The 12599-nt window shown below is 39.5% G+C and overlaps 2 protein-coding genes across 7 annotated transcripts in view; one reads left to right on the top strand and one right to left on the bottom strand.

The window, feature by feature from the left end:
- Nucleotides 1–6049, top strand: part of dpp6a (dipeptidyl-peptidase 6a) — a 247212-nt gene extending 241163 nt beyond the window's left edge. For all 5 annotated transcript variants that reach the window (XM_075452814.1, XM_075452815.1, XM_075452811.1 and 2 more), the window contains exons 22-26: nt 1171–1270; nt 1981–2039; nt 2125–2197; nt 2289–2362; nt 3430–6049. In XM_075452814.1, the coding sequence (XP_075308929.1) occupies nt 1171–1270; nt 1981–2039; nt 2125–2197; nt 2289–2362; nt 3430–3579 (456 nt within the window). In that variant the 3' untranslated portion in view covers nt 3580–6049. The remainder of the gene's footprint in view (nt 1–1170; nt 1271–1980; nt 2040–2124; nt 2198–2288; nt 2363–3429) is intronic.
- ggh (gamma-glutamyl hydrolase (conjugase, folylpolygammaglutamyl hydrolase)) lies at nt 5554–12243 on the bottom strand. Of its 2 annotated transcripts, XM_075452816.1 has the most exons (9): nt 12089–12243; nt 11850–11958; nt 11683–11733; nt 10108–10192; nt 9890–10028; nt 7412–7518; nt 7166–7256; nt 6916–7050; nt 5554–6810 (listed from the first exon to the last, which is right to left on the bottom strand). In XM_075452816.1, the coding sequence occupies exons 1-9, from the start codon at nt 12213–12215 to the stop codon at nt 6692–6694; spliced, it is 963 nt and encodes a 320-aa protein (XP_075308931.1). In that variant the 5' UTR covers nt 12216–12243; the 3' UTR covers nt 5554–6691. The 2 variants fall into 2 exon arrangements, with proteins under 2 accessions (XP_075308931.1, XP_075308932.1); XM_075452817.1 differs by lacking the exon at nt 11683–11733.
- Nucleotides 12244–12599: the final 356 nt, after the last annotated feature.

Raw genomic sequence — 12599 nt, 5'->3', positions numbered from 1 at the left:
AAGGTTCATGAAAGCCTTTATGGGTGGATCTTTATACTCTTGGAAGGGAAGCTGACACTTTTTTCCTGCTCCTAAATCAGAATAATCAAAGTTTGCAAAATCAGTTTCTATGTGTTAAAAGCTCCAGTTATCATTAAAGTTTGTGTCATGCAGGAGAGGTGATGAATACAAAGTGAGAGGCATGCTTTGGATGCTGCCTTCCACCGCAGTCCATAACAATCCTTTGTCTTCTGGTAAACTCGACCGCTGGTATTTTTTTACTTTTTACTTACCTTTTATTCTTGTTCTGCTCCCGTCTTACCAATAGAAACACAACTTTCAGAAAAGTGTGAGATGTTTTCTTTTTCTATCTATCCATCTTAAAAGCCCACATTACTTGGAATATAAAAATGCTCTTGTTTGGAATCGGCCGTGTCTGGGAGATGATTTTCCACGTCTTTTATGGTCAACTACAACTTCCCCCTTTTTTTAATGTCTGCGATTTAGACATTTTTGTGCTTCACTTTTATTTAGTGTCCATTGTTGTGTGTATATTGTGTGCATAATGATCAGGACTATTCCTTATGAACATCTGCCTGAGACTCAAGAGCAACGTAGATTTAAAAATCGCAATATAAAGACTAAAGAAGAAAATATGTGATTTTTTTTTTTTTTTTCTTCTATCTTTACAATCTAAAAAGGCAGCAAAGTGTATCCTCTTAGTTTTTTTTTTTTTTAGACATATTTGAATTCTCTGGTTATGTCTGTGGGCCTCATTCATTCCTATTTATCTATCAGCGCAAGGGTGTGAAACCACAACGTGTAAACCAACTAAATTATTTACAGACATGACTTGCAGTTTGCCGTATATTAGTCTTTTTAACTAAAGACAACCTGGACATAATCTACAGAATGGAAAAGTGTTGTTTTTTGTAAATGGATAGGCTGTAACATCAGGTCATTAGTCATCGCTGACTAATGTCTCGGTGCTGTCTGAACAGTGTTTACACAACCGTAGAAATGAGCAACGTGATATATTCCCACAGGTGGTGTAATTCAAACAAATAGCACCACTCTCTGGTTAACTCTGGACTAAACAAGAAGCATTATGTTCAAAAGTCCATCCTGCACACTAGAGTTTACAGCACAGCTTGTTTTCTCGGTGATAACTCACATTTTGCTGCTCCTCAGGTGTACGGAGGCTACGTGACCAGCCTGCTGGTCAGCAGTGAGGAGTCTCCAGTGAAATGCGGAGCCGTCTTCTCACCCATCTCTGACTTTGAGTTATATGGTGAGCTGTGATTAGCCCCCCCCACCCAAATAAAAAATAAAAAATCTGTATCACCAAATGCAAAAAGCCCCAGTTTCTGCTGTACGTGCTAAATAAATGCAGGAGCTCGGCACAATTATTCAAGCTCAGGCAGAGCTGTCAGAATGCACTCAAAGGGAGAAAGAAAGACAGATTGCAGATGTTGCAGATGTAGCACCTTTACCCCTGCAGCTGGGAGTTCTCTCAGTGACTATATTATACATGTCTGCACCCTGTGAGGGAAAATAATACCCATCAGTGCGATGATGCAGACACACCGAGAACCCGATTGTACACCGCCGTCACCTCAGCTAGCAGAGTAATATAATCTGTGCGATGTAAAGTTGTTTTGCATCAGGAAAGTGATGGCAGGAGAGACACGGACGGCGAGACGGAGCTGATTTAGCTGTTGGCGCACTGAGTCAGGAAACTGCAAATTAAGGAGCTAGGTGTTGCAGTGTGACCGGTTTCCCATCTATTTGATTTGCCAGAGGGCGTGTGAGACCTGCCATGACACTGTAAGTTTGGAATCGCAAATGAGGAGCGTCTGAATATATCTGAATATAAGGAAGAGGCACCTTCAAAATGACCAGAGGAACACAACCGAAATTATGCATCAGTGTTGAGGTTAATGGGAAGTTTCTGTTTGATGTCACAGCAACGTATCAAATGAAACGTCCTTTTTCTTCTAGCCTCTGCTTTTTCTGAGAGGTATCTCGGACTGCCTAAACCTGATCCAAGGGCATACACAGTAAGATCTAAATGCATTTTTTTTATCTTCAGTTTCTACTTGTGATAATTGATGAAGGATTAATTTGATTCGATTTGTTTCTCAGATGGCGAATTTAGCGCACAGAGCATCTCAATTCGTGGATAAGAAGTTCCTCATTGTCCATCCAACAGCCGACGGTAGGTGACGAATTGTTATATTCTAAGTAATAAATCCTATTGTATAAATATGTGAGAGAACAATCTGATGTTTTTGCATCTGTTTCCCCAGAAAAAGTCCATTTCCAGCATACAGCAAAATTCATCTCTCAGCTCATTAGTGAAAAGGCCAACTACACCTTACAGGTATGTGGTTTGACTTTCACTCTGTAATTACAGCTGCTGCTCATCCACTTTCTCTGCTCATCTTTTTTTCAATTTTCAGTTCTCTTCCAGCCTTCGGGAGCTTTGTGATCCCTGAGGTGGACAGAGGATTAGCCCCTCACAATGGCTTCAATTCATATAATGAGATTATGATGAACTGCCTAGGGCAGCCAGCGTTAACACCAGGACTAATCCTTTTGCCATACAAAGTGCTGCAGCTGAGGGTTCATCAGAGCTCATTACTGACCAATAGATGTGTTACTGTGTATTAAACCGCTGTCCCCACTAATAGGTTCATATCAGAAGTTAATTCACTTATTTGATCTCAATCTGTGATGCAGTTTTTTTTATCATGGTACCTTTGGACAGTTTGTGGGACAAAAAAAAAAGAGCAATTAAATAATTATCATCATGATAATAGTAATTTTCAGTTCTGAATCAGTTCATTTTAAAGGAACCAAAACACAAAATAACACCGTGACAATTTATGTGAATTTAATCAGGAGTTTCCTGTTGTTGTTTTTTTTTCTTTTTCTTTTTGGAGTGGAAGATTAATCTGTATGATGAAAAAAAGTAATAATTTATTAAATGAGAGCCCCATTACAGAGCTAATTGGGTTTTTAAACAGATATAGACGACCTGAAGACAGAAATTAATTTTCCTTTTCAAATCGTGTTCAAAATATTCAGCTGATGTTACTCTTAGTTTAAAACTAAACTTTTGCGGGGATTTATTTTCAAGCCCAGAACGGATTTAATCTCTTGAACAAAACTCTTGAATGAATCTCTTGCACATTTAGAAATGAACAGACAGATCAGAGAGATCATTTCAGCTAAATAAATTGACCTCCACATCTAAAGAGTAATACAGATAAATATAACATTGTTGAAGAAATATTAGTTCATTCCAATAAGAAGTTCTATAGACATCCTGGTGACTTAAGGCATGAACTTCAAGAAGTTCAGCTGAAATCTAAAAAAATCTTAAATAAATAATTTTTTTTTAAATTGTCCAAACAACTCATATCTGTTCTCACCTTTGTGTCTTAGATCTACCCAGACGAGGGCCACTTCCTTCACAGTGAAGCAACAAGGCAGCACCTCAGCCAGTCTCTGGTGAATTTCTTTGAGGAGTGCTTCAGGCTACCAGAAAGTGTGTTTGAGGAGGCTCTGGAAGAGGAGCTTGAAGATGAGGGTTAGGGGTTAGATTACCCTCACAGATGCACCCCACTTCTTCCCTACCCATTTGGTCATCTGCCTACTTTACATCATGTAACTGTGCCCAAGCACAACACCGGTGTCCATAATATGCAAAGATCATGTCCCATGCGTTTCGGTTTAACTCGCTTCGGCCACGACGGGTCTCCCACTCGATCCGTCGCCTCTTCTTCATCTTCTACCCTGCAGCCCTCCGGAGAGCTAAAAAAAAAAAAGACTGATGAACTGACGTGCATTTTGGATTATACGGACAGGAAGCAGTCTCCTTCACAAGCAGGATGGACCTGCTCCTCAAAAGCAGTGGAGAGAAAGCATCAGCTCTCACACAGACTTCCAAGCTGGGAGGAGAAGGAACACCTATAGCACATACCTTGTGGGCTTGTATACTAATGAAAGACCCCTGAGGAAATCACTGAGCGGCAGTGTTCGTAACGGGTGTCTGGAAAAGTGCGGATACAGGAAACGTTCCTATTTTTAAAGTTGTGATGAACTTTTCATGTTGGACCGTGGTTGTGTCTGTTGTTCTAACAGTATGTAAAATAGCACACGAACATTCATTCATCTATTACAAGCGTGTTTTCTTTTGGTCATCATATCTGCCCCAACGCTGGTTTAATTGTACTTTCATCTTATCTATTTCGGTGATGCTAAAAGAATTCTGACCTGCAAAATGCTTTTAAGAAGGAACAAAAACACGAGCCATGGGGATGTTTTTTTTTTGTTTTTTGTTTTTTGTTCATTTGGGCTTTGTTGTTAGATTCAGTGATTTATTTTTATTTTTTTCTTCCCCTCAACACTATTCATAAAACAAAAGCATTTCCTTTTTATTCCTCGTTTTTTTTGGGGTCACTGTGCCTTACTTTAAAAACATCCGCCAGGCTGTATTTAGCAACAACAACAAACAAAAAAACTGATGCTTACAAAACCCGAGAACAATCCTGCTTGAAATCATTCTTTAATGGCTTTATCTCAAGATGGTGAGTTAATAATCTAATCCCCAGGTGACACCTTTAGAATCTGATTCAAGCTGAAAATGGCCGACGACCTCATGACCCTAAGTTATCTGAGCTGTTTGGATTTATTTGAGCAGCTGCTGGCTGAAGCAAAGAGATGGGAATTTGTCAACCTCGGATCTTTAACAACACTACATTCTGATGCCTTTGCTCGGCGTTCAGTGATGGATCTTCCCCAGAAATAAGAGGCCTGAAATGTTCTGGAGATGCTCTGGAGCGGTGGTGCGTGCATTGTTGGCCACGGGCTTCATGTACAAATTTTGCACCTGGGCCCAAAGTAAAATCTCCAGAACATCAGCAGATGAGAAGACTTCTGAACAAAGTAGATGAACTATCAGAGCATTAATTTACCCCCTCCCAATGTGAAACGCATGTGAACGGCAACTGCGGAAAAAGTCCAGACTAAATTGTCGGCAATCGGTCACGTGTGAAAACAGACGGCGACACAAAAAGCTGCACTTGGGAATGAGTAATCTTTCCCTGACGAGAAAATGTCACGACGACTCTCCGATGTGGAAGTGATGCGATTCAAAAATCCACTGCATAGTTTCTGAATTGCAATGAAATTTTAGAAGTTTGACTCATTTTAGAAGGTGAAAACTTTGCGCTCTTAGCTCGGCCGTCAGGAGACCGTCTGATTCTCCAAACTTCTCTGAGCTGTCCACTGCAGCCAAGAAAATCAATTACTCTGACCTACAAAACATAACAATCCCTTTTAGATTAAGGCACAAAAAAAAAACTAGTCTCGGCCATTTTCAGTTCCCATAGATATCTCAATAATAATTGCCATTTGGTGAAGTATATAAATACATGTACCTGTGCACTTAAGCTCACCTTTAATGCTGTTAAAATATACCAGGTATGAGAGCCATATCAGTCTTTCATTCAACTCTAAGCAAAACACAAAAGATTATTTCAGTAACAAAGTAATGCAGAAATGAAGCGATTTTTAAATCAATGTTTTATTTTACTTCATCCAAATACATTAACCTGTTTAAAATCTGCATGCAGAATTTTCAAACTAGTTGAATGTCGGTGAAAAGTTTGGCATCACATCACCCAGAATAAATCAGTGAATACGTTGTACGAAGATGAACAAAAGAAGCGACCAGGAAACATGTTAGCTAACAGAACACAATTGTTGAGGCACAACTTTAATCCATTCTGTTTCATTTGAAGTAGCATTTGTGTTGCACACCAGTGCATGCTCAGAGGTACTTTGCAGCACTGTCTCGGATGGTTCAGTTCACCATGGTCATTTTTGACATCTTGAATGTTTCTTACTGGACTGCATAAATTACATCTCCAGTAGTATTGTGATTGAGATCCCAGTCTCGTCAGCTTGATGTGTAAATGTTATTCAAATATCATTTTATTCTATAAAAAAAAAAGATAATGTTACCTGAGTGTTATTTGTGCATAAAGCATTTTGGAAGTTACATTTGATTGTTCATTTCGGTTCTCCTGTTGCCGTCCTTGAATTCAGTTGAAAGTGGACTTTATAAATGCCAGTGGAAACGACCAACTTTCTTTCCACTGGTTGACTTTTTAAGATGTTCAACTTTGTTATCCAAAGCATAGAAGGAGATTAATGGCAGATTGTGGCATGAAAGTAAATGTTAGAATAAAAAAACTAGATATTTTGTCAGCCTTCGATGTGTTTTCACATGTTTGGTGTTGGGTTTTTCAAAAGGAGTTTTTGAGAGTTTAGCAGAAGCTGAAAATTTTTCCGTGTGTGTGTGTGGGGGGGGGATAGAAACTGCACGGAGATGATGGGGAGCAACATTTGTAATCAATCGGAGTAGAAGGCAAAAGCAAAGAGACCTTCAAATATAACCTTCTGCAGTAGCACTTCATTACACAAGCGTATACCACGAAGCATGAACATTTAGTTTAAATCCCTCACTGCAAGATTTATGCTGCAAGTGCAAATCTATTCTTTCCAGTGTGCACGATTGTTTGCAGATTAAGCAAATGGAGGGCACCAAAAAAACAAAAAAAAAAACATTCTCAAGTCAAAAGTAAAGCAGCTTAACCAGCTGTTGAATAAAAAATTAAAAAAAGTGCTTTGCGAAGAGACATCAGAATAAATATATTTGCTCAAACGCACTCGTCGCTCCAGTGTAAACAGGATTGTAGTTGTAAATCAGAGCTTTGTTTTCCTCCTCCACAGATTCAAATCTATGGAAGCTCTTCCTCGCTGTAGGCAGAAACAATAATGGCAGATTAACAGATCTTCATTCAAGAGAGAGAAGCTGCAAATACTCCAGACATGCAGAAGCCAGATATAGTTCTGTGTTAATACCTTCACTGACAAAGAATTCAGCCATGTAGAAGGTCGTCTTGACTGCTGATGGAGAATGAGGAATATAAGGCCTCGTCCATTCAAATGCATTCTTCTCCGGATGCCACTGTGTCCCATAGATTGGATAATCATATGCTACCCCGATGGAAGGGAATGGAAGAGGCAAATCTCATTAAAAGCCTTTAATATAACTGCTGTAAACTTGCACTGCAGTTGTAAAGTAAAGCTTTGTTAATCCTGTGTATCCTACCTTCAAATGTTGACACAAACTCGATGTTTCCATCTGTATTTATGGAGAGGACTCTGTAAAAGTTCTTCAGCTCTTCATTTGTGTTGTAAGTCTGAAAGAAGCGGAACAACAGAGAAGTTGCAGTGAACCAAACCCTGCTTCGGTTGTAGACCATGTTGGGGGCATTATCTTGCTTCTGCACAGCACTCTTTATCATATGCTGTTGCTCAGTGAGGCGTCCTCTCATATCACGACTGCTTGACGTACCAGCGTTGCCAAACTCCACTGGTGAGAGTTTTCTGTGAGGGGCTCAGAGGCCAGAGCTGCCATGAGCTCAGCAGGGAAGCCCTTAAACATCCTGCTGCCTTTGACATCTGGAGAGGGAACACACCATTAATCAATCATTTTTACAGCTTTTCATAAAGATGTTTTAAGTTAGTGCTCATGACATCAAATTTGATGTTTTTACATCACACATCGTCTATACTTCAGTATTTGCTCCAACAAAAAATAAAAGGTAATGTTGCAAGTATTCTTCGTCGTATTTCAGGTGTTGTAATTTCCAGGAAAACTTATTTTGGTAAGCCGGTGACTCTTCCTTGTGTCTCTTTCATTTTGGTTTTCAAACTGTGGGCGGTGCCTAATCAGGCCACAGGAGCTGGCCAATCAGAGCAAAAGGAAACATTTTAATCTACTGGACAAAAGCTTCAGCTTTTTAATGTTAATCTGTTGTCCTGCTGCTGTAGAACTACTGTCACAACATCTACAGCCCTGATACACTGTGAAAACTGCTTCTTTTATTACGCTATTACTGTTTAACATTTTGACATTTTTACCATCAAGTGATATCTCAAGCATTAAAAAACCCCAAAACAATAAAACAAAACATTGATTCTTATTATTCTTGCCCAAAGGCGATGGAAAAAAATTCAGACATTTTTCTTTTTTTCTTAGAGTGGACATCGGAGGGTTAGAGCAGCACTATGTCAATTATGTACTTCTGACTGTTTTAAAGTACATCAACTTTTATTATGCACATCAGGCCTGAAACTGCCCTGGACCACCTGGTGGTTCATTGGAGATACAGCACTTCCCAACACCTCAGCTCCTTTGTGGCCTCTGCAACATGATAACAAATTCACGTGTATGGCTGTACATGTGCAGGGCTCACACTGAGATTCATGTTTTTTTTTATTTGTTTTAATCCCCGTGGTGTTACATGTTACAACTGTAGGGGGAGCCAAATATCCAAAGATTTGTGTTACTTCACAGCCGTAACAAACCAAGAAGAGGTCAGCTGCTTGAACGTCGGAAGCGTCTGTATTCCTTATTTTTTCATCGTGCTCTGCACAGTCAGACGCTTAATGAAGGCATAAATGTGTAAAACAAACAATAAGACGTGTTAGTTTCAACTGAATCAGGTTGTTACGCTGGTCTAAACATTATAAAACATGGCAAACTGAGCTAAAAATTAACAAATAATAAACTTTATGCAGACATTTCTTTATGTTTTTTTTTTTAGAGCTGGGCGAGTTAACTCGTTAATTATTTAACGTCGATAAATATTTTATCGCGCATTAACGCAGGTTTTATTTTTTATTATTTTAACTATTTTTTGGGGGGCTTTTGTGCCTTTAATGGATAGGAAAGTTCAGAGAGACAGGAAGCAGGGGGCAGAGAGAGGGGGAACGACACGCAGCACAGTGCCGTCCGATGCGGGACTTGAACCGGGGCCAGCTGCAGCGAGGACTATAGCCTCTTGTACATGGGGCGCCTGCTCAACCCACTACACCACGGACCACCCCTGTTTTATCATTTATTTTATTATTGTTAAAGTCTGCTACTCACAGGCTTTTATTTTGTAAAAGTCTGTTGCTGTCTGCTGTGGAACCGGAAAAGAAAGTAATCGGCGGATCCACCAAACATGGAGAAGGGTACGGAACTTTTACTCGGCCATTTTCATTTTAAAGTTCTTCCAGACGGCGGAGTCGACAGAACCAAAGTCATCTGTAAACACTGCCAAGTTGAATTGTCTTCTCAGCGTAGTAGTTCCAGTCTAAAATATCACTTAAAGGCAAAACACACAACTGATAGCAGCAAGTCATTCAAGGAAACAGACAGTGGAGCGAGGCTTCTACATAAAAACCACAGAAAGATGCTGATGTTAAAAGTGTGTTTGCACAACAAATGTTATGGCACTTTCATTCATATGGCAGCACATTTAAAATAAAACTAAATGTTAAAAGCTATACACTACTTTTGAATTCATTTTTGGATTTTGCGTACAAATGTGATTAATCGTGTTTAATCAGGGAAATCATGTGATTAATTAGATTAAACATTTTAATCGTTGCCCAGCCCTAGTTTTTTTACATGCAGTCTTCCAGTTTCCCTCAGATGTATCGTAAAAACAACTGCTACTTTCTGCACAAATGAGTATAGTAGCGCTTAAAGTGATACTTTTTCTGACATTTTTGCTATTCCTGACACTGATTAGGTGCTACAGGACCTTAAATCTCTTTTCAGTCCTTGAGTTAAGATAATTGTATTTGGAAAAACTCAAATTAGGTCTAAATATCCTAAATAGCCGAGTTTGGCTCTGACAAAAATCTTATTGTAACAAAGAGCGCTTCACTCAGTGTAAAAACTGAATTGACGGACACAATTGAAAGAGTTGGCTGACTGAAACATGTATTTTCAGAAGTGGCAGTAACATTGATAATGCCTATTGGCGCAAAGACCTACCTTCAGAGAAGTTCAGAGGCAACGCCACGCCGCTCGTATTGGTGTGCGACAACGAAAGCTTCCCACTCGTCAAATACGTCAGCTGCTCAAAGCCCAGACAGGTGCCCCACACAGGAAAATAGTCACCTTTCTTGTTTGCCTGAGACATCACACGTTTTATGCAACATTCCCCAGCATCACCGCACTGAAATAGAGCTACAAGTATTTTACACTTTCACCTCAATAGCAAGCTCATAAAAGATTTTGGCAGCCCTTTCGTAACCAGATGAGACGATGCTGACACCCCCGCCTGGGTACAGGATCCTGGAAAAGAAACAAAAAAAACGGAGTCCCGAGAGGTAAAGCAAAGAGCAATATTACAGATTCACTGGCTCGTGTGAATCAGAGGTGTCGATGCGTTTTATCACGCTGAATTTTCAACAATCAAGCAGCGCCGACCCAAACATCACACCGTCTTATCCTTCAAAATCTGCTCACCAAAATTGTAATAGCTAATTATAAAGTGATCCTTCTAACAGTTTTAGACGCAAAACTTGATTATCTACCGCCGTGCTTAAGATTTACAGTCCTCGCTGCACCTGTGTCTGTCTCCAGAATCATTACTCACGTCGTTAAACTGCACCGCTAATAATAGGGACACAAAGTGTGAATTTGTCAGTTACACACGGTGCTGTGAAAAAGTGTTGAGCCAGACCCGTTTTCTTTGCATATTGCCCGGAAAACTGGACATAGGTGCAGCGGTTCATATACAACAATCACAGTATATGGCAAAAACAGTTTGTGCAATTCTAACAAGCCTGAAAATGAATATTTGGTCTGAGCACCTTTATTCTTCAACACAGCCTGAACCCTCTTAGACCAGCTTTCTGTTATTTCATGACACACTCCACACCATTATGAGGGATGTAAAGTTCTCAAGTAATAGCCCTGTGGACACAACACCGGTTCCCTTTTTTTAATGTTTAAATAAGTCAGGGGGCTGGACTGTTAATGAGCTTGAAAAGCAGCCAATGTAATCAGGAAAACCTTTGAAAGGCCTTCTAAAGACTGGAGAACTGTTGCAAACAGGGTGCTTGCTCTTTTTCCAAATTAAAATTCCAGACTTTTTCCAGACTTTTTTAAAACTGATACTTTTTTTCCCCCAAGACCTTAACTTTATGTACTTGTAACTTGTGTGCCTACTGCCTACTTCATTGGTTGAGATTGTACCAACTGTGTCTATTAGAAATGTTCATTTTTATAGGCTAGTATTCAATGAACAAATGCATTATTCACAGTAAATTATGCTTTTACTGATGAAAACGTTTCAAAACATGAAAATCACAAGTACATGAGTTTCACATCAAACAAGTGTCACAAAAACTATCTATAAAAAAAATTAATGGATGGATGAATGTATGTAGAATTCAGTCTCTTCACTCACATCTCATCCCATTAGGCTAATACAGTACGTGACCAGTTAGTAAAATGATAGTTTTATAGCCTACCTTCCTATTTCTCATTTCACAATGCCTTTGAGCATACTGTAACATTCTACCATACATTTATTTTCCATACTTTATTAAGACTTTCACACAAAATTCATGACTTTTCAAGGTCTGGAAAACAGTGCTTCAAAATTCCATACTTATTAAGACTTTCAAGACTTGCGCAAGCACCCTGTGCAAAAGACCAATTAAAGATTTCAAGAAAGTCTGGCTCTTTGAAAGAAAATACAAGGCTTCAGACTCTTTAATAACTTATTAATAACACCTGAAACAGAAGCTCCAACTGCTTTATAAAACCGTTTTTACCCATTAATGGAGTGGAACAGACTCTTGTACTCTTCCAAGGTCTGGTTGATCCTGCACAAATGACATGGAGAGGTTAAGTTGACACTGGCACAGAGATAGGGGGTTACAAAAGCTTGTCCTTTGAAGCAATGACAGTTGTGTTGTTAGATAATAACTAACTAACTCACATGACAGGTACAACCCTGGCTCCTGCTGCCTCCAGAAACTTGACATAGGAGGCGGCGATGTAGGCTGTTTGGTTTGGTTTCGGTGAGTAAACCTCCTGAGCCAGAACACCTTGTGGGGGAGAAACAGTGTGACTTCTACAGCATTTCAATTTTAAACAGACTATAGGCATGTGTTGGCTTTAGCCTTCCGCGGGTTAAACGCTGCGTTAGCTTCACTCACGCCGCCGTAAATAACTCACCAATAACGGGCCTTTCGTTTCTGTCAGCAGACAAATACATAGGCAGACCCGAGGGGAGGATAAAAAGCAATAATAACAACATATTTCTAGAAGAAAAACGTGACGTTGCATATGTTAGGCTCGTCATTCTGCTGCCAGATGAACTGATAACAGGACTTCCGGAGAGCTTTTTCAGAATAAAAGCATCCGTTTCCCTTCGCTTAGCTACCTGGTTTATTTTTGTTCTTTGGCCTGGTTTTCACAAGCATCTGTGTTCGCAAATAAAGCACTAATTTGAATAGACAGAAGTGGTAATAGTGCAGATAATTTAGCAAAGGTTTTGGTGTCCATTAAATCTGGAAAATGCCCTTTTAGGTCTTTTGTTTAAAACTTCTGCTACTTCCTGCTTTGAAACCATGAAAGATACTGAAGGTAAAAATCACTCCAAATTTTCTTTTAGATTATGGGAAAAAAAAAAAAAGTTAATTTCCCCGACTTTTTGCCACTTATATATCTATGTAAATGTGTGCAC

The sequence above is a fragment of the Odontesthes bonariensis genome, chromosome 20 (assembly GCF_027942865.1).
Source record: "Odontesthes bonariensis isolate fOdoBon6 chromosome 20, fOdoBon6.hap1, whole genome shotgun sequence".
Lineage (NCBI taxonomy): Eukaryota > Metazoa > Chordata > Actinopteri > Atheriniformes > Atherinopsidae > Odontesthes > Odontesthes bonariensis.
This window is presented reverse-complemented; position numbering and strand designations above follow the sequence as displayed.

Bases quoted from the DNA above. Each gene is read 5' to 3' on its own strand.
- ggh (XM_075452816.1), bottom strand. From the start codon at position 12,215: ATGACGAGCCTAACATATGCAACGTCACGTTTTTCTTCTAGAAATATG. The intron at 11,734-11,849 runs GTGAGTTAGTTA...TCATTTGTGCAG, and splicing joins GCCAGGGTTGTACCTGTCAT to GATCAACCAGACCTTGGAAG. The intron at 7,519-9,889 runs GTAGGTCTTTGC...TTCCCTCTCCAG, and splicing joins GCCTCTGAACTTCTCTGAAG to ATGTCAAAGGCAGCAGGATG.